We start from the raw sequence: 25,377 nt of genomic DNA on the forward strand, positions 1-25,377 counted from the left end.
AGGTCACCTGATATAGGTGTATAAGAGGATAAGGGGCATTAATTGTGTGGATAACCAGAGACTTTTTCCCAGTGCTGAAATGGCTAACACGAGGAGCATAGTTTTAAGGTGCTTGGAAATAGGTACCGAGGAGATGTCAAGGGGAAGTTTTTTTTTTACGCAGAGAATGGTAGGTGTGCAGAATGCACTGCCAGTGGCGGTGGTGGAAGCGGATATCAGAGGGTCTTTTAGAGACACTTAGATAGGCACATGGAGCTTAGAAAAACAGAGGACTATGCGCTGGGGAAATTCTCGGCAGTTTCTAGAGTAGGTTGCATGGTCGGAACAGCGAAGGGCTTCTGATGAGTTGTTAATTTCTATGTTCTATGTTCTATATACCATACCCATAGTGCAGGGAAACTGAGGGGTTTGTTGTCTCAATGTGGACTGGAAAAGCATTAACAGTGGTGGCATAGACGTGAGAAGATTGTAAACTTCATGATTCATCGATCTCTTTGCAATGAGAGAGACTGACCCAGTGTTCTGGTTGAGATTCCTCACGTTTCTGTTCAAGAGCTTCAAATATTCAAATAAAACATGGGCTACAGTAAGATTAGAACCTTTTTCAATATCTGTCCTCCCTTTGCCCTCTCCTCGTAAATGTGGCGTTGGGTGATCCAACTCAGTCTGCGATTATGATGCCTTACAATCTCTTGTGCCCATGTACTGCCCCGGGCTCCATTTTCACAGCCACGATGCGCTTACGGAGGTAGTGAGCTCCTCATCCAGCCGATCACAATTTAATTAATTGCAATATTATTTCTAGATATTTTCAGTCCTTTGCACCCTCCCTGCCGCAATCCAACAACCACCGGTTTCTCTGTCCTAATTACCATCTCTCACCCTTCCACAGTGTCCATCACACAACACAGACACACATGAATTTCAGATTCTGTGGACTGAGCTGAGGATTTTGTCCCCCATCTCAGCCTCACTAACACTGTCTCCTGATGGACTGCCCAGGATTATTGAGTTGGAACTGACATTGAATAACTGCAGCAGTGTTTGCATTGAAGGAGTGTAGATATGAACAGAATGCGTTCCATATTCTGGTTTTGGGTTGAACAGACAAGTTTGGGATGTTAACTGCTTTTCTGATTAAATGGGTGCTGCCATTGTTTTCTCTCTGACGAGAGCTTCAATGGACTCCCAATTCTAAAATTGGTAACTTCTAGGATCAGAGAGAACTTTAAAAAGTGATTTAGGATGAGAGCTGTTCCGGGGTTAGGGTGGCTGTCGGGGAATGATTTCACCTTTCGCAGTGAAAAAAGATGGAAAAAAAACTGATGTTCACTCCTCCAGCGTTGTCATCTCCACATTGACACCGGTGGAGGGCCCTGTCGTTGCGGGACTCAGAGACGTGTGTTCCCTTGCAGCAAACACTCCAACCTTCTGTGTTGTTCCTCATAATGTCATAAGATCATAAGATATAGGAGCAGAAGCATGCCATTCGGCCCATCGAGGCTGCTCTGCCATTCAATCATGGGCTGCTCCAATTCTTCCAGTCATTCGCACTCTTCTGCATTCATCCCATACCTTTTGATGCCCTGGCTGATCATGAACCTATCTATCTATACCTTAAATACACCCAGTGACCTGGCCTCCACTGCCGCCCGTGGCAATAAATTCCACAGATTTGCCAGCCTCTGACTATAGTAATTTCTCCGCATCTCAGTTCTAAAAGGACATTCTTCAATCCTGAAGTCGTGCCCTCTGTCCTATAATCCCCTACCATGGGAAATAACTTTGCCATATGCATCTGTTCAGGCCTTTTAACATTCGGAATGTTGCTATGATATCTCCCCTCATTCTCCCCAACTCGAGGGAATACAGCCCAAGAGCTGCTTGTCACAATGGCGGGGGCACTGGGTGTAAGGGTCGACCCAAATGCAAGACACGTCTTGTGAGGTTACTTAGATTTAGTTTATTGTTCGATACCAGGAGAGCTAGGCAGGAGCAGGAGTAGTGAACTGGACAAGGACTACGACTAGGCTGGGACCTGGGGTCCGGGCTTGGACTCGGAATTGGATCCCAGAACTAGAGGAGACATGAAGAGGCTAGGGTATGAACTCCGAGCCGGAGACTGGGCAAGGACCCAGTACCTGGGTCTTGCATCGGGCTCGGACCCCAGAACAGGACAGGGACATGACATGGGCTAGGTAGAGGAGGAACATGGAAAACAGAGCCTCGGTCTCGGGAGAGCAGGTACACGGAACCATGGACACATACACAGAACAGAGTCGGGACCCCTCCTTGGGTACAGGACATAGGGCTGGGACTCACACACAGAACAGTGAGCCGGGGCCCCTCCTTGGGTACAGGACATAGGGCCGGGACTCGCACACAGAACAGAGAGCCGGGACCCCTCCTTGGGTACAGGACATAGGGCTGGGGCTCATGACACTCCGCGGGGCAACAGCAAGACGGCCTGACTTACCCCACGGAGGCGAGGACAAGACAAGACAAACACGAAAGCACACCAGACAGTACCTAACTAGCTCCGGCGATAGAACTAGACCGAAGTGCAGGCGAGGGCTGCAGACGAGGGCTAGAGGCGAGAGGAGAAGAGAAGCGATACAGACAGCGGGGTAGGACAGGAATCACAGACCGCCAGGGCCAGGATTTGACTCGGAACTGGGAAGCCGCAAGGGAAAGGACTTGTCTTGGTACTTGAATGCCGCCAGGTCCAGGACTTGGCATGCTACTTAAATGCCGCCAGGGCCAGGACTTGGCTTGGTACTTGAAAGCCGCGAGGGACAGGACTTGAATTGATACGTGAATACCGCCAGGGTCAGGACTTTACTTGGTACTTGAATGCCGCCGGAGCCAGGTCTTGACTTGGAGCCTTCGGGTAGTGTGGGGCTCTCGACTCGGCCCGGGAACAGTAGACAGCAGTTCTTGATTCCCTCCGGCGGGTTAACTGACGGACCCACCTCAGTGACGAAACTTTGCAGGCTCGCTTTGGCGAGGTAACTGGACAGGGTTACTCCGGTGTGGAAAGGCGAATTACCGGCACTCGCTTTTGGCTGAGACTAGGCTTGCTCCAGTCAGATGACATTGGCACGCCGTACTTTGTTGACTTTAAAAACGCTCCCACACCAAACGGCTGAAAGCCGGAGATAATAAACTACCGGTTCAGCCGTGCGTTAATTGCCTCTAATCACCAAAGCTGAGGGACACGGGAAAACAGGGAGTCAACGATCCGGATCGTAACATAAACAAGGTAAATTTAAAGGGACCCTGATTCGGACCATGACACTGCCAGACTTTCCTCTTAAGGTAACCCTTTCTTTCCTGATATCATTCTCGTGAATCGACTCCGAATTATCCCCAATATTAGCATATCCTTTCTAAAATTAGGAGCCAAAAACTACACTGAATACTCCAAGTGTGGTCTCACTAGTGCCTGATAGAGCCTCAACATCACATCCTTGTTCTTATATCCTATACCTCAAGAACTGAATGCAAACATTGCAATCGTCCTCTTCACAACCGACTCAACGTGCAGGTTAACCTTTAAGGTATCTTTCACAACGAATCCCAAATTCCTTTGCATCTTTGTGCTTTGGATTTTCTCCCCATTTAAATAATAGTCTGACGTTTATTCCATCCACCACACTGCATGACCTTATACTTTCTTACGTTGTGTTTCATTTGCCACTTCTTTGCCCATTACCTTAAACTATCTAAGTCTCTCTGCAGGCTCTCTGTTTCCTCAGCACGACCTGCTCCTCCACCTATCTTTATAGCATCGGCAAATTTAACCACAAATCCATTCATACCGTAGTATAAATCATAGATATACATCGTAAAACACAGCGATCCCAACACCGACCCCGTTGGAACTCCACTGGTAACCGGCAGTCAGCCAGAATAGGATCCCCTTATTCCCACTCTCTGTTTTCTGCCGACCACCCAATGCTCCACCCACGCTAGTAATTTCCATGTAATTCAATGGGTCTTATCTTCCTCAGCAGCCTCACGTGCAGCACCTTGTCGAAGGCCATCTGAAAATCCATGTACATCACTTCGAATGCATCGACGTTGTCTACCCTGCTTGTAATTTCCTCAAAGAATAGCAGTAGGTTTGTCAGGCAGGATTTTCCTTTCAGGAAACCATGCTGGCTTTGGCCTATCTTATCATGTCTCTCCAGGTCCTCCATAATCTCATTTCTAACAATCGATTCCAAGAACTTCCCTACCACTGATGCCAGGCTAACTGGTCTATAGTTTCCTTCCTGCTGCCTCCCACCCTTCTTAAATAGAGGAGTAACATTTGCAATTTTCCAGTAGTCGGGTACAGTGCCAAAATCTATTGATTTTTGAAAGATCTTCGTTAATTACTCTGCAAACTCTCCAGCTACTTCCTTCAGGACCCGAGGGTGAATTCCATCATGTACAGGAGATTTATCTACCCCCCATGTCCTGCGAAAGCCAACCTTCCAGCAAACATTTTCCATAGGTCTCACTATGTCACGTTGCCAACATTTACCTGGTCTCTCCCTGGCACAGCAAAGATATGACCCATACACAAAATCAACCATTCGCTGAAACAGCGGTTTCTTCACTTACCATTCAGCTCACTGGGAATCTCCGGGATGGGTCGATATATCGGAACACAACCTGTTCGGATTTAAACAATTTGGGGAATTAAAATGCGTGAAATTATTAAATATGTAGAACTTGAATCCTAAAGTAATGAGACTCTGATATTGGCTCACCATGTTCCTGAATTTCCTTCATAATTTTGTCCAACTTTGGGACGACATTGCGCATTTTCACAAAGGTTTCCCACATCACCCTCTGGGCGCGGGAGCCTTTCTCCATCACCAGGTTCAGGAGGAGTTTAGAACTGTCCGCCCTCTTTCCATTATCAGCGAGATCAGAGATTGTCTGTGAAGAATAACAGTGAATATATTGGGGACTGACAGATTCACACAGACAATGAGAAGTAAATGATGTGCTCTGATACGGGATCATACTGAGCAGTCACCCGGACAGGTGCTGATCCTGTCGAGACATGGACTGTACATTCTGAGTCCAGAGCACACAGAGGGACATTCGCCGTGGACCTGGTCCACCAGTCAATGAAATCCTGGATTGTGCGTGAGGGCTTCATTGACGTAGCTTCAAATCCATAAATAATTCCTCACCGGATTTGTCGGTGTAAAGCAAAAATCAGAAAATAGGATCACAGATGAAGAAATAAGTCAGGAGAATTTTTATAACAGAGTGAGCAGTTTCAGAAAAAAAAGTATCAGAAAAGATCATGTGAATCATCTGCTCTGTCCGCCAGTGTCCAACATGACAGCGGATTACCAGCTGACACCTGGTGCCTTTCCATTGCCTTTTTCAGCGGAGGTTTAGTCAGTGATTAAACATTACAATATGAAAGTATTCTCCGATCCACACTGTTTGCTGCTACAGATAGTAACACAATCATCTCCGCCAAGAACAGAACACACTCGAACTCCTGTAGCACCCACTGATGATGTCCCGCTTCTCACTAACATCCTGCCTTCACGCTGTACAGCCTTCCCAAACCGAAACCTCCCGCCGTATTTCCATTTTATACTGTGAGCCTACAGAACTGTTACTTGCTCAACTCACTCTGAACACTGAGCAGCCACTCATCAGTCTTCTCAACCCTTTCTATCACTGGTTCAGATTCACATTTTTGTGATTGTATGTACAGCATTTATTTCCCAGTTGTTCCTTTATCTAATTTAATATCCGACGAGTCAGAGTTCCGACACCCATCGGTCCTGTAATGTGCGAAAATTCAACCTCATTGTCCCTCCCACTCACCTGATGTTCCGCTCCACTGAACTGATTCTCAGCTGTTAACGCCAGGCTCACTCCGTGCACCCCTCTTTCTATCGCCTGCTCCAGCCTGTCCAGGTAGAAATCCGTCAGCTGCAGCAGCTGGGAATCATTCCAGCTCGCCAGGAGTTCGGCGATCACTGAGCTCGGATCTGTGAAGAAAACTGGGGAAAATCAATTGCAGACCCCATATTCGGCAGCAACAGTCTCTCTGGAACCTAAAGATTATGTGCGCCAGGTCACTAAACACTGTCCGAGATAAATATAGTACGTGCAGAGGGGGTCAAATAGAGTGAGAAATCCGCTGGTGGGGGTGTGTGAAAAGGAGGTGGGAGAGAAGGATGAGAGAGAGAGAGTGGGGAGAGATAGAACGGGGAGAGGGAGGGGGGAGAGAGGGGGCAAGAGAGAGAGGGAGTGGGAAGATGGAGGGGGAGAGGGATACAGAGGGCGGCAGAGGGGTTTGAGCGGGAAGTGGTGCAGAGAGGCGAAAAGAGGGGAGGGGAGGTGGGGAGATGGGGCAGAGAGATAGTGGAGATGGAAGGGAGGGCTGGGAAGAGACGGATAGGAGAGGGGGAGGGAGGGGTGCTGAGAGACGGAGAGGACGGGGGGAAGGAAAGGATGGAGAGAGACGGAGTGGAGAGGGGGATAGTAGGGGTGGGGAGAGACGGAGAGGAGAGGCAGGGGGTGCGGAGATGGGAGAGAGAGATAGTGGAGAGGGAAGGGAGGGTTGGGGAGAGACGAGAGGAGAGGAGGAAGAGAAGGATGGGGAGAGACGGAGAGGAGAGGGGGAAGGGAGGGGTGGGGAGAGACGGAGACGAGAGTGGGAAGTGAGAGGTGGGGGGAGACGGAGTGGAGAGGGGGATGGGAGGGGTGGGGAGAGACGGAGAAGAGAGGGGGAAGTGAGAGGTGGGGAGAGACGGAGCGGAGATTATACTCCTTCCAGGGATTCAGATTTTTAGATCATTGGTACTTCTTCTGGGGCAAGCGTGACCTGTAGAAAAAGAACGGGTTCCACTTGAATACGAGGGGGACCAATATAATGGCGGCAGGTTTGCTAATTCTTTTGGGGAGGGTTTAAATTGGATGTGCAGGGAGGTGGGAACCGAAGTGAAGAGGCAATGGATGCGGTAGTTGGAGCGCAAGTAGTGGCAGCTTGTAGGGAGTTTGTGAGGAAGGAAAGGCAGACGTTAGGACAAAGATGCACTCAGCCTGAAGGCTAGAATCTGTCTATTTCAATGCAAGGAGTATCATAAACAAGGTCGATTAAAATAGCGTGGAATAATACGTGGAAGTATGACGTTATGGCTATTACAGAGACTGGGATGTCTCAGGAGCAAGAATGGATGCTGAATGTGCCAGGCTTTAGATGTTTCAAAAAGAACAGAGAGGGAGGCAAAAGAGGTAGGGGTGTGGCATAGTTAATTAGTGATAATGCCACGATTGAAGAAAAGGAGGAAGACATGGAGGGATGGTCCACCGAGTCAGTGTGGATGGAAGTCAGAAACAGGAAAGGGGCAATAACTCTACTGTCCCAATAACTACTATCTCAATTGTAACAGGGATATCGAGGAGCACACAGGGAGGCAGATTCTGGAACAGCGCAATGATAGTATGGCTGTTGTGATGGGAGATTTTAACTTTCCTAATATTGATGGTCGTCTCCTTAGCACAAGGGGCTTAGATGGGGCGGAGTTTGTTAGGTGTGTTCAGGAAGGTTTCTGGCACAATATGTAAATACGACATCTAGAGGAGAGTCTGTACTTGAACCGGTATTGGAAAACGAACCCGGTCAGGTGACAGATCTCTCGGTGGAAGGTCATTTTGGAGGTAGTGACCACAACTCTATCTCCTTCACCAGAGCGCTGGAGAGGGATATAAGCAGACAATTTGGGAAAGCATTTAATTGGGATAGGGGGAAATATGATGCTATTAGGTAGAAACTTGACAGCATAAATTGGGAGAAAATGTTCTCTGGGAAATGCACAGCAGAAATGTGGCAAATCTTCAGGGAACATTTTCATCGAGTTCTGCATAGGTATGTTCCATTGAAGAAGGGAAAGGATGGTAATAAAGAACTATGATGTATAGAGGATGTAAGAAATCTAGTTAAGAAGAAAAGAAAAGCTTACGAAAGGTTCAAGAAACTAGGTACCGGTAGAGCTCTTGAAAATTACAAGGTTGCGAGAAAGCATTTTAAGAATGGAATTAAGAGAGCCAGAAGGGGCCATGAGAAGGCCTTGGTGAGCAGGATTAAGGGAAGCCCCAAAGCATTCTACAAGTAGGTGAAAAGCAAGAGGATGAGCCATGTGAGAATAGGCTAATCAGGTGCGATATTGGGAATGTGTGCATGGAGTCAGAGACGGTAGCGGAGGTACTTAATGAATACTTTGCTTCAGTATTCACCAGGGAAAATTACCTTGGCAACTGTGCGGATGACTTGCAGTGGACTGAAAAGCTTGAGTATATAGACGTTAAGAAAGAGGATACGTTGGAGCTGTGAAAAGCATTCAGTTCGATTAGTCACGGGACCGTGTGAGATATACAGGCTGATGTGGAAAGAGAGGGAAGAGATTGTTGAGCCTCTGGTGATGATGTCTTCATCATCGATATCAGAGGTGGGCAAGTTGTTGGAGAAGATTGTGAGAGGCAGGATTTATGAGCATTTGGAGAGACATAATCTGATTAGGGAAAGTCAGCATGGCTTTGCAAGGGCAGGTCGTGCCTGACGTACCTGATTGAATTCTTTGAGGATGCAACAAAACGCATTGATGAAGGTAGAGCAGTGATGATAGTGGATATGGATCTCAATAAGGCATTTGATAAGGTTCCCCATGCAAGGGTTCCCCGTTCAGAAAGTAATGAGGCATGGGATCCAAGGAGACCTTTTGTGGATCCAGAATTGGCTTGCCCAGAGAAGGAAAAGGGTGGTCGTAGATACTTCGTACACTGCGTGGGGGCTGGAGCGCCAAGGTGCTCCACAGAAAACCGTTCTTGTCCCCCATCCTCTGAGTTTGTTAATGACCTGGCTGGAGAGGTTGAAGGGTGGGTTCGTAAGATTGCTGATGGCGCAAATGTTGGTGATGTTGTGGATAGTCTGGAGGGTTGTCAGAAGTTACAGCGGAACATTGATAGGATACAAAGCTGGGCTGAGAAGTGGCAGATAGACTTCCACCCACATAGGCGTGAAGTGGTTCATTTCGGTAGGTCCAATTTGAAGACAGAATATAAAATACATGTTAACGTTAAGACTCATGACAGTGTGGAGAATCTGAGAGACCTTGAGGTCCGTGTCAATTGGACACTCAAAGCTGCTGCGCAGGTTGACAGTGTTGTTAAGAAAGCGTATGATGCGTTGGCATTCATCAATCGTGGGACTGACTTCAAGAGCTGTGCGGCAATGTTACACCTATATAAGAGTTTGTTCACGGAGTTCTGTTCTGTTTTCAGTTCTGGTCACCTCACTGCAGGAAGGATGTAGATATTATAGAGAGAATGCAGAGGAGATTGACAAGGATGTTGCCTGGATTGGAGGGTGGACATTATGACAGCAAGTTGCATGTACTTGGCCTTTTCTCCTTGGAGCGATGGAGGATGAGAGGTAACCTGATAGAGGTGTATAAGAGGATAAGGGGTATTGATCGTGTGGATAGCCAGAGGCTTTTTCCCGGGGCTGAAATGGCTAACACGAGGGGCATAGATTTTAGGTGCTTGGAAATAGGTACCGAGGGGATGTCATGCGTAAGATTTATTTATTTTTTTTTAAATCAGGGAGCGGTGGGTGTGTGGAATGCACTGACAGTGGCGGTGGTGGAAGTCGATACCAGAGGTGCTTATAAGAGCCACTTATACAGGCACATGGAGCTGAGAAAAATAGAGGTCTATGCGCTGCGGAAATTCTCGGCAGTTTCTAGAGTAGGTTACATAGTCGGCACAGCACTGTGGGCCGAAGGGCTTCTAATGTGCTGAATGTCAATGTTCTATGTTCTATGTACCGTATCCATGGTGCATGGCAACTGAGGGGAGTTATTGTCTGAATGTCGACTGGAAAAGCATTAACAGTGGTGACAGAGACGTGAGCAGATTGTAAACTTCCTGATCCATCTATCACTGGAGCCATACATAAATTTGTATCTTTAGACCTTGAACTTGGCAATGAGAGAGACTGACCCAGTTCAAATAAAGCATGGGTACTGTAATATTAGTCACTTGTGAAATATCTGCCTTTCCTTTGCCCTCTCCTCGTAAACGTGGCGTTGAGTGATCCAACGCAGTCTGCGATTATGAAGCCTTACAATCTCTTGCCCATGTACTGCCCCGGGCTCCATTTTCACAGACACAATGCGCTTACGGATGTAGCGAGCAGCTGATCCAGCCGAACACAATGTAATTAACCGCAATTTTGTTTCAGATATTTTCAGTGCTTTGCACTCGCCCTGCCGCAATCCCACAACCATCGGTTTCTCTGTCCTAATTCCCATCTATTACCCTTCCACGGTGTCCATCACACAACACCGGCACACATGAATTTCACCTTCTGTGCACTGAGCTGAGTATTTTTTCCCCCATCTCAGCCTCACTAACACTGTAACCTGATGGACTGCCCAGGATTATTGAGTTGGAACTTACACTGGTTAACTGCAGCTGTGTTTGCACTGAGGGCGTGCAGATGTGAACAGAGGGGGTTCCATATGCAGCTTTGGGATTGAACAGACCAGTTTGGGATGTTAACTGCTTTTCTGATTAAATGGATGCTTCCATTGTTTTCTCTCTGATGAGAGCTTCAATGGACTCCCAGTTCTAAAATTGATGACTTGTAGGATCAGAGGGAATTTTAAAAAGTGATTTCGGATGAGGGCGGTTCCGGGGTTTGGGTAGCTGTAGAGGAACGATTTCACCCTTCACAGTTAAAAAAAAAAAGGAAAATCTGATTTTCACTCATTCAGATCTTTGTCTCCTCCACTCTGACTCCGGTGGAGGGACCTGTCGTTGCGGGATCCTGAGAGGTGTGTTCCCTTGCAGCAAACACTCGAAGTATCTGTGTTGTTCCTCATAATGCCATAAGATCATAAGATATTGGAGCAGAAGTAGGCCATTTGGCCCATCGAGTATGCTCCGCCATTCAATCATGGGCTGCTCCAATTCTTCCAGTCATTCCCACTCCCCTGCCTTCACCCCATACTCCTTGATGCCCTGGCTAATCAGGAACCTATCTATCTCTGCCTTAAGTACACCCAGTGACCTGGCCTCCACAGCCGCTCATAGCAACAAATTCCACACATTTACCACCCTCTGACTAAAGTGATTTCTCCGCATCTCAGTTCTAAAATAACGTCCTTCAATCCTGAAGTCGTGCCCTCTTGTCGTGGAATCCCAGACCATGGGAAATAACTTTGCCATATGTAATCTGTTCGGGCCTTTTAACATTCGTAATGATGCTATGAGATCTCCCCTCATTCTCCTAAGTTCCAGGGAATACAGTCCAAGAGCTGCCAGACGTTCCTCATTAGTTACCCCTTTCATTCCTCAAACCATTCTCGTGAATCTTCCCTGAACCCTCTCCAATATTAGTATATCCTTTCTAAAATAAGGAGCCCAAAACTGCAATCAATACTCCAAGTGTAGTCTCACTAGTGCCTTATAGAGCCTCAGCATCGCATCCATGCTCTAATATTCTATACCTCAAGAAATGAATGAAAACATTGCATTCGTCTTCTTCACAGCCCACTGAACCTGGAGGTTAACTTTTAAGGTATCTTGCACAAGGACTACCAGGTTCCTTTGCCTCCCTGCATTTTGCATTCTCTCCCCATCGAAATAATAGTCTGACGTTTATTTCTTCCACCAAAATACATGACCATACAGTTTCCAAAATTCTATTTCATTTGCCACTATTTTGCCCATTACCCTAAACTATCTTAGTCTCTCTGCAGGCTCTCTGCTTCCACAACACTACACGCTCCTCCACCTATCTTTGTATCATCGGCAAATTTAGCCACAAACCCATTAATACCACAGTCCAAATCATAGATATACATTGTTAAAAACAGCTGTCCTCACACCGACCCAAGTGGAACTCAACTGGTAACTGGCACCCAGACAGAATACGATCCCTTTATTCACACTCTCTGTTTCCTGCTGACCAGCCAATGCTCCACCCATGCTAGTAATTTCCCTGTAATTCCATGGGCTAGTATCTTCCTAAGCCGCCTCATGTGAAGAACCTTGTCAAAGGCCCTCTGATAATCCAAGTACATCACATCTACTGCATCTTATTTGTCTACCCTGCTTGTACTTTCCTCAAAGAATTGCAATAGGTTTGTCAGGCAGGATTTTCCTTTCAGGAAACCATGCTGACTTTGGCCAATCTTGCCATGTGTCTCCAGGTACTCCGTCATCTCATCCCAAAAAGTCGATTCCAAGAAGTTCCCTACCACTGACGTTAGGCTAATTGGTCTATTGTTTCCTTTCTGCTGCCTCCCACCCTTCTTAAAAAGCGGAGTAACATTTGCAATTTTTCAGTAATCCAGTATAGTCCCAGAATCTATCAGTTCTTGAAAGATCATCGTTAATGACTCTGCAATCTCTCCAGATACTTCATTCAGGACCCGAGGGTGCATTCCATCATGTGCAGGAGAATTATCCACCCTCCATGTCCTATGTAAACCAACCTTCCAGCAAACATTTTCCATGCGTCTCACTGTGTCATATTGCCAACATTTACCTGGTCAAATGCACGTGTCTCAGCAACGATATGGCCCTACACAATATCAATCTGTGGTGGAAGCAGTGGTTTCTTCACTCACCTTTCAGCTCACAGGGAATCTCCGGGACGGGTCGATGGATCGGAACACAACCTATTCGGATTTAAACAATTTGGAGAATCGAAATGCGTGAAATTATTAAATATGTAGAGCCTGAATCCTAAATTAGATCAATCTCTGATATTAACTCACCATGTTCCTGAATTTCTTTCAGTATTTTGTCCAACTTTGGGACGACATTGCGCATTTTCACGAAGTTTTACCACATCGCCCTCCGGGCGCGGGAGCCTTTCTCCATCACCAGGCTCAGGAGGAGTTTAGAACTGTCCGCCCTCTTTCCATTATCAGCGAGATCAGAGATTGTCTGTGAAGAGTAACGGTGAACATATAGGGAACGACAGATTCACACAGATAATGAGAAGTAAATGATGTGCGCTGTAACGGGATCATACTGAGCAGTCACCCGGACGGGTACAGACCTTGTCTGGACATGGACTGTACATTGTGAGTTCAGAGCACACGGAGGAACATGCACCGTGAAGCTGCTTTACCAGTCAATGAGATCCTGGCTGGTCTGTGACGGCTTCATTGAAGTAACTTCAATCCCATAAATAATTCCTCATCAGGGTTGACGGTGTAAAAAAAAAAATCGGAAAATAAAGATCACAGAGGAAGAAAGAAGTCAGGAGGGTTTTTTTTTTATAGCAGAGTAAACATTCTCAGAGAAGTTGCAGAAAAAATGATGTGATTCATTTGCTCTGTCCGCCAGTGTCAAACATGACAGCGGATTGCCAGCTGACACCTGATGCCTTTCCATTGCCTTTTCCAGTGGAGGTGTATTCAGTGATTACACGTTACAACATGGCAGTATTCCCCCATGCACACGTTACGTTTTGCTGCTGCAGATTGTAACACAATCATCTCCGCCCAGAACAGAACACACTCGAACTCCTGTGGCACCCATTGATGATGTCCCGGTTCTCACTGACATCCCGCCGTCACACTGTACAGCCTTCCCAAACCGAAACCTCCTGTCATATTTCCATTTTATACTGTGAGCCTACAGAACTGTTACTTGCTCAACTCACTCTGAACACTGAGCAGCCACTCATCAGTTCGCGGGGTCTTCTCAACTCTTTCTATCACTGGTTCAGATTCACATTTCTGTGGTTGTATGTACAGTATTTATTTCCCAGTTGTTCTTTTATCTAATTTAATATCCAATGAGTCAGAGATCCGACAGCCATCAGTCCTCTGATGTGTGAAAATTCAAACCCAAACTCACACGATGTTCCTCTCCGCTGAACTGATTCTCATCCTTTAACGCCAGGCTCACTCCGTACACTCCTCTTTCCATCGCCTTCTCCAGCCTGTCCCGGTAGAAATCCGTCAGCTGCAGCAGCTGGGAGTCGTTGCAGCCTGCCAGGAGCTCGGTGATCACTGAGCTCGGACCTGTGAAGGACATACCTGTGACCTTTCCTGATGTTGACGTCACTGGAACTCCTCCCCTGCCCGCCCGTTCAGCCATGTCGAGGACAGTTGGGGTCAGATTTTGCTGCGCTGTTACAAACAAAATTAACAGTTGAGCGTCAGGCATTAATTGAAGTATAAAAGAGAACACTGTTTTGTTTTTAGATAGAACGACACACTTCCAAACATCTTGGGCCTTTCCACTGAAGACTTGATACGGCCTAATATCCCTGCGCCCATGCACCCACAGTCACACAATACCCATTTTTCTTCTGTCCCTTGATTGTACACCTTTCCGCGATTCCCCGGAGTATCTCCTCGCTTTATTGCAGGCAACACCCTTTTAGGAACCAATCTTGTCTCCTGGACTGGGAGTGATGTGTCAATAGGAAAGGCAAGGCAGGCTGAGCAGACAGCGTCCACTGCTTTTGTCCTCCTACCACTGGTGGCGCTATGGTGACTAATGGACAGCTGTTACAGCAGTGTGGGGTGGAACATTTCTGCTGACCAATGGGACATGCATTCCTCTCATCACTGAATTATACAGATTTCTTAGTCACACCTGATTCTCACGGTGCCCTTTCAGTTTAACAGCTCCCGGCATTGACACCCATGACAACATATGGTTTGAGTCTACATAGAAACACACTGACGTCCTGAACAATGCAGTTCCACCCATGGTATCGCGGCATCTTGTCCAGAACCACGACATCTTCTCCGGCAGGATTTTAAGATCATTATTATCTCCTAATCTCCGGTCATGATTTATTTACACAATCATCTGGTTATTATCAGAAATTTACATAGTACCTTGTTAAACACAATGTCGACCCACCATATATCAAAAACAGCCAGCTGGCAAAAGCAGATTTGCAATAACTAAACCAGAATGTTGGAATTATTGAACAAGACAGACAGTACGTTGATACTTCAGATTGAAGACCGCGTAATCAAAGCTGAGCCTATCTGTAGCAGCCATGTATCTGCTCTCTACCTGCACTGTATTCTGTGTTTCGTATTTATTATTTTCTTATGCTTCGGAGTGGGGTGGTGGCGGGGTGAAAGTGAAGGGAATCAGTTTCATATTTGTACTTTGTTCACAGCTGGGAACTGACGTATGTCATATCCTTTATTATTATCCACTCAAATACACTGAACTTACACTTCGGTAGACTTCAGTTTCATTGCTACCAGATTGTATGTTTTCTGATTTCTAATAAAGGATCTAATACACCAACCTTTACAGTCACCAACTTTTGTAATCAATATCGGAGCTGAGAGCACGTCATACAACTATAAAAAATCCGCGGGTGAAGCCAACAATGATAATTTGGTTTAGCTACGATCTCAACAAATGTTTCTCAATCTGACTATTACTTTAAATATAAGGTCATAAGATATAGGAGCAGAAGTAGACCATTCGGCCCATCCAGTCTGCTCTACCATTCAGTCATAGACTGATCTAGTTCTTCCAGTCAGTCCCACTCCCATGCCTTCTCTCCCATACCCTTTGTTGCCTTGGCTAATTAACTACCTCTCTTTCTCTGCCTTAAATACACCCAATGACTTGGCCTCCACAACCGCTCGTGGTAAAAAAATTCACTAGATGTACCACCTTTTGGCTAAAGGAGGTTCTTCGCATCTCTGTTCTAAATGGACGTCCTTCAATCCTGAAGTTGTGCCCTCTTGTGCTAGAATCCCCTACCATGGGAAATAACTTTGCCATATCTATCTGCTCAGGCCTCTGAAAATTCGGAATTTTACTATAAGATCGCCCCTCATTCTCCTGAACTCGAGGAAATACAGCCCACGAGCTGCCAGGCGTTCTTCATACCGTAACACTTTCATTCCTGGAATAATTCTCGTGAGTCTTCTCCGAACCCTCTCCAATGTCAGTATATCATTTCTAAAATAAGGAGCCCAAAACTGCACACAATCTAAGTATTGTCTCACGAGTGTCTTCATCCCAGTTCTTATATTCTTCATTGACCCATATCATAAAAGGAAGCGGTCCAAAATCGACCCCTGTGGAACTCCACTGGTAACCATTATCCAGACGGAAAAGGATCATTTTATTCCCACTCTCTGCTTTCTGCCGATCAGCCTACGCACTCAAATTTCAATGTGAACTCGATCATATTGTGATCACTGTTCCCTATGTTTTCCTTCACATTAAGCTCTCTTATCACCTCCGGATCATTGCAAGATACCCAATCCAGCTGTTCAACAAAACACTGTTCTTAAAAACCATCCCTTTGACATCCTGCCAATACTCTCTCTTGAGGTCCAGTACTGACCTGGTTTTCCCAATTCACTTTCATGTTAGAATCCCCGACGATTATCATGAAATTGCCCTTCTGACTCGCCTTTTCCATCTACTGCTGTAATTTGTAATCCACATTCCAGCTGCTGTTTAGAGGAATGATACAACTGTTATTAGGGTCCTATTACCTTCTCCATTTCTTAACTCAACCCATATAGACACTACACCTTCCGATGGTATGTCAGCCCTTTCTAATGACTTATTATTATTTCTTATAGAGAGGGCCATATCACCCCCCATATCAGCCTACTAACCTATCTTTCCGATATCCTTGGACGTTGAGCTCCCAATGGCAGCCATCATTCAGCCAAGATTCAGAGATGGCCAAAAGGTCATACTTGCTAATCTTCAGCTGAAATTCAAGATTATCTATTTTATTTCTTATGGTGCGTGCACTTAAATATAACATTTTCAGACCAGTATTTGTTGTTTCTACGCCTCTATTGCCCTTTAAATCATATCATTATCTGCTATTATGCCTCAAATCCCGCCTGTCCTTTCTATCATCTCTATTGCAGATTACCTTCGATTTATTTCTGTTTTACCCTTCCTCAGTCCTAACACACCGGTCCCCACCCCACTGCCAAATAGTTTAAACTCTGCCTAGCAGCTCTATTAAACCTACGTACTCAGATATTTTGGGTTCAGTTGTAAGCCGTCCTTTTTTACGTTACAGGTCGTGCATCCCACAGAAGGGGTCCCAGTGATCCAGGAACCCGAAGCCCTGCCGCTTCACCAGTTTCTCAGACACGTATTAATATGCTTGATCATGGCATTGATGAAAACCCTATCAGGAGAACACTAATAGTAAACACTAATAGGAGATTTTAGAACACTATTAGGACACGACACTGTGCCCGTTTCTATTTCTAAACTTTCAATTATGGTTGCGTAGCAGTAAGTTTGCAAGACGTTCCCGGACTCATAAAAAAAACCTCGAAAATCATTAGATCTTACTATTTCTAAAATCAAACCTCATTGAAATTTGAACACCGCATGCAAATAGAATGATCTCAGTGAACAAACATATAATCGTCCCTCACACCGCAACATCTGGAAGTGATAAGGACTTACCCTACAGTTCACAGTAAGACCATTAGAAAAACGAGTATAATAAAGCTATTTGGCCCTTCCAGTCCGATCCAACCTTATTCTCCTGCATTGTCCCTTAAACAATCAATCTCCTTACAATCAAGAACATAATAGTCTCTGCTGTATCACAATGGCAGCATCCAACACCCTGTGTGGCAACAAATTCCACAGATTAACCATTAGCTGAAGAAATTACTCTAATCACAGTTTTACAAGAACTATCGTAGGAAACTACGAGGAAAATACAATATAAGAATTATTATAGGAAAGGTGGATAATAACGCTGAAGATGTGGTTGCTGGTTTACAAACAGAGCCAATGCGTAGCGAGGAGAGGCTGTTGATAGGACAAAATTGCAGTCAATAGGATGAGATGCAATGTTAAAGGTGGACAAGATCGAAAAGGGCGAATGCCGATCAGAAGGTTTTAAATTTTTATGCGCGCTGTATAAGGAATAATATAGATGAACTGACAACACAGCTGCAGATTGGCTGATATAATGTTATAGGCATCACGGAATCATAGCTGAAAGATTACAGCTGGGAGATTATTAAGGGATTGCACACGCTGGAGGCAGGAAGCACGTTCTCGTTGATGGGTGAGTTCAGAACCAGAGGCCACAGCTTAGGAATAAGGGGTAGGTCATTCAGAACGGAGTTGAGTAAAAACTTTTTCACCCAAAGAGTGGTGGATGTGGAATGCTCTGCCCCAGAAGGCTGTGGAGGCCAAGTCTCTGGATGCTTTCAAGAAGGAGATGGATAGAGCTCTTAAAGATAGTGGAATCAAAGGTTATGGGGATAAGGCAGGAACCGGATACTGATTGTGGATGATCAGCCATGATCACAGTGAATGGCGGTGCTGGCTCGAAGGGCCGAATGGCCTACTCCTGCACCTATTGTCTATTGTCTATTGTCTATTAATGTCCAAGGATACGCATTGTATTGAAGGGACAGGCAGGGAGGCAGAGTGGGCTGCGTTGCTCCGTGGGTAAAAAAAAATAAATTAATTCATTAAAAAGAGGTGACATAGTGTTGGAATGTGCTGATTCATTGTTGATAGAGCTAAGGTACTGTAAGGGTAAAAAGACCTTGATGGGAATTAGACACAGACCTCCAAGCAGTAGTAAGAATGTGGTCTACAAATTACAAAGGGATATAGAAAATACATGCCAAAAGAGCTAGATTACAATAGCCATGGATGAGTTCCATATGCAGGTAGATTAGAAAATTAGGTCGATGATGGATCCCAAGAGGGGAGTTTCTAGAATGCCTACGCGATAGAGCAGTTCGTGGTTAAGCCGAGTCAGGAATCAACTATTCTGTATTGGGTGTTGTGCAATGAACCAGAATTGATTAGAGATCTTCAGATATAAGAACCCGGAGGGGAAAGTAATCATAATATGAGCGAATTCGCCCTGAAATATGAGAAGGAGATGCTAAAGTCTGATGTATCAGTGTTAAGGTGGAGTAAAGGGAATTGCAGAGGCATGAGAGGGGAGTTGGCTAGCTAACACAAACGTGTCTAACAAGAGAACTCAAAGCCAACATAAAAGCCAAAGAGAGAGCATACAATAGAGCAAACAGTTGTCGGAAGTGAGAGGATTGCGTTATTTTTAGAACCAACAGAAGGGCAACTGAAAAAAGATATGAAGAAGGTAAAGATGGAATATGAAATTTAGTGACAATAATATTACATAGGATACCAGAAGTTTCTTCAGAAATATCAAGTGTAAAAGAGAGGCAACAGTGGATATCAGACCACTGGAAAACGAAAAGTAGCAATGGGGAACAACACAACGGCGGAAGAACTGAATAGGTATTTTGCGCCTGTCTTCACTGTGGAAGATACTAGCAGTATGGTGGATGTTCCAGCTGTCGGGGTCATGAATTGCGTAACTAGACAGAAGGCTCTTGGGAAACTGAAAGATCTGAAGGTAGATTTGATACTCCGACCAGATGGTGTACACCTCACAGTTCTGAAAGTGGAGGCTGAAGACATTTTGGAGGCATTAAAGAGCTTTCAAAAATCACAAGATTCCAGACTGATTCCGGAAGACTGGAAAATTGCAAATGACACTCCACTCTTCAAGTAGGGAGAGAGGCGGAAGAAAGGCAACTATAGGCCTGTCAGTCTGACCTCAACGATTGGGACGATGTTGGAGTTCATTATTAAGGATGAGGTCTCAGGGTACTTGGAGAAACATGATAAGTCATAGTCAGCATGGTTTCCTCAAGGGCAAATCTTGTCTGACAAATCTGTTGGAATTCTTTGAAGAACTATCAAGCAGGAGACAAAGGTGAATCGGTTGATGTTGTGTACTCGGATTTTCGAAAGGCCTTTGACAAGGTTGCACACTCGAGCCTGCTTAACAAACTATGAACCCACGAGATTTCAGGAAAGATTCTAAAATGGATAAATCAGTGCCTCATTGGCAGGCGGTCTTATGGTGATGCAGCTTCCCTGGAGGGGGATGAAAGGGCATACCAACAGGTGGAACCGGCTGTGGGAGGGTATGGTTTGTCAGCTCTGAGAACGAGTTGGATGTAATATAACCTTCTGACTGAATGAGAAAACCATTCTGAGTGTGTTTTAAATGTCAGAAGCAGGTAAGATGTGATCGCATGTGTTGAGGGCAGGGGTTGTGTCTCCATCAGAAGGGTGTGGAGTTTTGAAGTCAATGCCTTGTGGTGCCACCATCGTAATTTAGCATGTGCAGAGTAGTGGATCACACAGCATGGAAACAGGCATTTGGCCGGCCATGCTTGATATATAGAATATAGATAGAACAAAGAATAGTACAGCACAGTACAGGCCCTTCGGCCCATATTGTTGTGCCGACCCTCAAACCCTGCCTCCTATATAACCCCCACCCAAAATTCCTCCATATACCTGTCTAGTAGTCTCTTAAATTTCACTAGTGTATCTGCTTCCACCACTGATTCAGGCAGTGTATTGCACGCACCGACCACTCTCTGAGTAAAAAACCTTCCTTTAATATCCCTCTTGAACATCGCACCCCTTACCTTAAAGCCATGTCCCTTTGTATTAAGCAGTGGTGCCCTGGGGAAGAGAAGCTGGCTATCTACACTATGTTTTCCTCTTAATATATTTTATACCTCTACCATGTCTCCTTTCATCCTCCGTCTCTCCAAAGAGTAAAGCTCGAGCTCCCTTAATCTCTGATCATAATCCTGTCATGCTCTGGATCGGGGTCTCTTTAAATTTAACTTGTTTATGTTACGATCCGGACCGTTGATTCCCTGTTTTCCCGTGTCCCTCGATTTAGGTGATTAGAGGCAATTAACACTCGGCTGAACCGGTAGTTTATGGTCTCCGCCTTCCAGCTGTTTGGGGAGGGAGCGTCTGCAAAGTCACGGTGGCTGGAGCAAGCCTAGTCTCTGCCGAAGCGACTGCCGGTAACTCGCCCTTCCTCACCGGAGCAACCCAGTCCAGTTACATCGCCAAAGTGATCCTGCAAAGTTTCCTCATCAAGGTGGGTCCGTCAGTTAACCCGCCGGAGGGAATGAAGAACCGCTGTTTTGTGTTCCCGGGCCGAGTCGAGAGCTCGCCACTACCCGGAGGCTCCAAGTCAAAACCTGGCTCTGGGCCTCGTTCAAATACCATGTTATGTCCTGGACCTGGCGGCGTTCAAGTACCATGTCATGTCCTGGCCCTGGCGGCTTCCCAGTTCTGAGTCATATCCTGGCACTGGCGGTCTCTGATTCCTATTCTACCCCCTTGTCAGAAACCCATTTCTGCCCCTCTTGCCTCTAGCCCTGGTCTGCAGCCCCCGCCTGCACTTCGGTCTAGTTCCATCACCGGAGCTAGATAGGTACCATCTGGTGTCCATTCGTGTTGGTCTTGTCTTGTCCTCGCCTCCGTGGGGTAAGTCAGGCCGTCTCGCCGTTGCTCCGCGGGGAGTCATGTCTTGTCTAGTCCTCGCCTCCGTGGGGGTAAGTCAGGCCGTCTTGCCGTTGCCCCACGGAGGGTCCAGAGTCCCGGGCCTAACTCCTGTACCCAAGGAGGGGTCCCGGCTCTCTGTTCTGTGCATGTGTCCAAGGTTTCAGGTACTTGCTCTCCCGAGACCGAGGCTCTGTTTTCCATGTTCCTCCTCTCCCTAGCCCATGTCATGTCCATGCCTGGTTCTGGGGTCCGAGCCCGAGGCAAGACCCAGGTAATGGGTCCTTGCCCAGTCTCGGGCTCGGAGTCCATACCCTAGCCTCTTCGTATCTCCTAGTTCTGGGAGCCGAATCAGAGTCCAAGCCCAGACCCTTCGTCCCAGCCTAGTCTCAGTCCCGAGACCTTATCCTGTTCGATATTCCTGTTTCTGTCTTGCTCTCCTGGTATCGTACAATAAACTAAACCTAAGTAACCTCACAAGATGTGTCTTGCATTTGGGTCCACCATTGCTCCCCAATACCCACGCCACTGTGACAAATCCATACACCCCAAACCAGGCAGCATCCTGGTAAATCTCCTCTGTACCCTTTCCAATGCTTCCACATGCTTCCTATAGTGAGGGGTTCTGACCATCCACTCACTGTCTACACTGGTCCCATTTATCAGCACTTGTTTCACAGCCGACTGTATCTCGGCAGTTTCAATGCTTATCAATGATCACGTCTTGAATGATGAATCAACATGAGGTACTCTTTCAGTTCTCCGGGAGTTTGCTTGTGGCTTGGCAGGGCACAAGGATATTGATCAAGGCCCCAGCAATCTCTTCACTTGCCCCTCTCTGTAACTTGCGGTATAACCCATCAGGTCCTAGAGACATGTATGTCATAATGCATTTTAAGAGACCCAACAGTGTCTCCTGTTTTATTTCAAAATGCCCGAGTATACTGGTGCTCTCGGCACTGATCTCTCTATCCTCCATGTCCTTCCCCTTGGTAAATACTGAAGTACGTTACTCATTAAGGTCCTCACACACATCCGCTAGGGCCCTGTTTGATTCAACCTTCCCAAGCTTTACATACTTTTCCTTTTCATGCTTGACTAAATTCATCACTTCTGTTCACATTTAAGGTTCTCTTACGCTGCCAATCTCGTGATGTCTTCGTACAGGAATGTACCCATCCTGTACTTCCCGTGAAGATGGACTATGAACACCCTCCACATGTCAGATGTGGACTTGCCAGAAACAGTTGTTTCCCATTAGCTCTCACTAGATCCTCCGTTATGAATTCGTAATTTACCTTGATCCAATTCATTACCCTCCCTCAAAGTTTACAATTTTATTCTCTATAGCTCCCTTAAAGTTGAGGAGTTCTGCACTAACTGTTCATCTCCAAATGATCGGGCATCTAGTTAGCATAATCACCCAACACCAGGTTCAGTACAGCTCCTGCTTTTGTTGGACTATCAACATACCGATTTAAGATGTTATCCTAGAGAGGAAAAATAGTTGACGCTAGAGAATTGGGGAGCATTTTAATAATCAAAAGAAGGCAAATTAAAAAAGGAATAAGCAGAGAGAAGGTGAAATATAAAGGCAAGCTAGCCAATAATATAAAATAGGATAGCAAAATAAAGTATAATGAAACACGATAATGTATCACATTCATTCGTGATTAATATGCATAAAATCTAACCTGGTCCGGTCTTCAATGTTCCCACTGATTAGTATTTTTGCTGTTGCGTGGATCAACCATTGCTCTAAGCCAGAAGTTTTCACACGGGCTTGTGAAACGCGCGGCATCTCTGTTATCTTGTTTTTTGGAATGTGCATCTATGAATATTTAGAATGGACCGACAAAAAAAACTTTTGAGTTTATCTGTTAATGGAAGGATATGATATAATACAGTACAACAAAAGACAAGCTCTCCGGTTTCATGAGCCTTATACCAGCTGCATTCAAATCCATTGCGCTACAACAACGGCTCTGTGACGGGAGCATTTTAATTACAACGCAGCCGCACACCGGCGCGGCTCAGAGGGAACAATGACTGTCTATCTCTCCGGGTTTCCTCAGACTTGTAACAGCCCACTGCTTTGTCAGCGACAACCTGTTGTTGGAAACAGGAAAATCGCAAAAATCAGCCCCAAGTCTCACCTTTGTCCATATTCGAGATGGGTAAACATAGAACACAGAATAATACAGCACAGTACAGACCCTTCGGCCCACAATGTTGTGCCGACCCTCAAACCATGCCTCCCATATAAGCCCCTACCTTAAATTCCTCCATATACCTGCCAAGCAGTCTCTTAAATTTCACTAGTGGATCTGCCTCCACCACTGACTCAGGCAGTGTATTCCACGCACCAACCACTCTCTGAGTGGGGAAAAAACCTTCCTCCGATATCCCCCTTGAACTTCCCACCCCTTAGCTTAAAGCCATGTCCTCTTGTATGGAGCAGAGGTGCCCTGGGGAAGAGGCGCTGGCTGTCCACTCTATCTTGTTATCTTGTACACGTCTATCATGTCTCCTCTCATCCTCCTTCTCTCCAAAGAGTAAAGCCCTAGCTCCTTTAATCTCTGAGGGCCTGTCTAAATGGTAAAAGAACTAAATGGCCACTTTATTAGGTACAACAGCACACCAGCTCATTAATGGGAATCTGTTAATCGCGTGGCAGCAACTCAAAGGATAAAAACATGCAGATATAGTTAAGGGATTCAGTTGTTGTTCAGGCAAACATCCAAATTTGGAATAAATGCGATCGAAGTGACCTTGGCCGTGGAATGATGGCTGGTGTCAGACAGGGTGGAATGAGCATAACGGAAACTTATCATCTCCTGGGACTTTTCACGCACAAAAGTCTCGGTTTACAGAGAATGGTGCGAAAACAAAACAAAAGGAAATCCAGTGAGTAGCAGTTCTGAGGGTGAAAACGCCTTCTTAATGAGAGAGATCAAGGAGATTGGCCAGACTGATTAAATGCGAGGGCAAGGCGACAGTAACTTAAACAACCTTGCGCTCCAAAAGCGGGGTGCAGAAGAGCGTTACTGAGCGCCGAATATTGGATTTGGACGGGGTACCGTCGCAGTAAACCCCGAACATACACTCAGTGGCAACATTATTAGGTAGAGGAGGTAGATAAAAATTGCCCACTGAGTGTAGACGTCCAGAATTTTATCAACTGACTGTAAGATTTACTACAGGATTTTTTATTTTAAATACCACTGCCAGATATATACCGTCTTTGCGCACAGAAAAATACACAGCATAAAATAAAACACCTATATATCAATCCACGCAATCTTCAGCACAATATTGAAATGGTAGAAACTCTAGAAATACTATCGTGATAGGCGGGGTAATAAAACACGATATCATTTCTCTTTATGGCCCTGTTCTTACCTGGTGTTGGACTCCGGAGTCTGTTTTCAGCGAATCCGAGCATCTAAATTTTATGGGTCCTAACAGTACGAGGACACACCCTGAGCAATGTTCAGTCGATAACACGCTCATAAACCTGAACTTCAGCTTATTCAGCACGTAACGCCGCACACTGTTCCACAACGCTTGTGTTAAACCACACAAAGAATCATTTTGCTTGAATGTCTTTCTAAGACAAGGTTCGAGTCAGACTTACTACTTCACTGCGGAAGCAATGTTTATGTTTCTCTCTAAAGGTTCACCTGCTCCAGAGAGGAAGTCAACCCCAATTCTGGTCCACTTCTGTTGCTGTCGTCGCTTTGATTTATGGTTCAGCTTGGAACCTGTTTATTATCAGATTATAAACTACAGCGACAGCTCAGGGCAAAGATCGCTGTGGATTTATTGCTCAGAGACAGAAGAAGAAAGGGCGCTGTGAACTCTGAGGAAATACGATGCATTTGGAGTATTGTTTTCCCTGTCCCAGATCTAACTGCCCCTGCTGCTTCTCTTTCCCTTTGAGGAAGAGAATTCCAGAGACACACTAGC

At 45.7% G+C, this 25,377-nt stretch overlaps 1 protein-coding gene across 6 annotated transcripts in view; it reads right to left on the minus strand.

Moving 5' to 3' along the window:
- LOC134341650 (NACHT, LRR and PYD domains-containing protein 3-like) overlaps positions 1-25,377 on the minus strand; it is a 49,305-nt gene that overhangs the window by 23,112 nt on the left and 816 nt on the right. Inside the window, exons 2-8 of one of the 6 annotated variants that reach the window (XM_063039552.1) lie at positions 23,103-23,239; positions 14,091-14,183; positions 12,816-12,987; positions 12,666-12,716; positions 5,848-6,026; positions 4,761-4,932; positions 4,612-4,662 (exon numbers count right to left, since the gene is read on the minus strand). In XM_063039552.1, the coding sequence (XP_062895622.1) occupies positions 4,612-4,662; positions 4,761-4,932; positions 5,848-6,026; positions 12,666-12,716; positions 12,816-12,870 (508 nt within the window). In that variant the 5' untranslated portion in view covers positions 12,871-12,987; positions 14,091-14,183; positions 23,103-23,239. Of the gene's footprint in view, positions 1-4,611; positions 4,663-4,760; positions 4,933-5,847; positions 6,027-12,665; positions 12,717-12,815; positions 14,184-16,390; positions 16,503-23,102; positions 23,240-25,377 lie in introns of those variants that run through there. The other 5 variants (XM_063039551.1, XM_063039550.1, XM_063039553.1 and 2 more) reach the window with 5 other exon arrangements.

This window comes from Mobula hypostoma, unplaced genomic scaffold, assembly GCF_963921235.1.
Source record: "Mobula hypostoma unplaced genomic scaffold, sMobHyp1.1 scaffold_36, whole genome shotgun sequence".
Classification (NCBI taxonomy): domain Eukaryota; kingdom Metazoa; phylum Chordata; class Chondrichthyes; order Myliobatiformes; family Myliobatidae; genus Mobula; species Mobula hypostoma.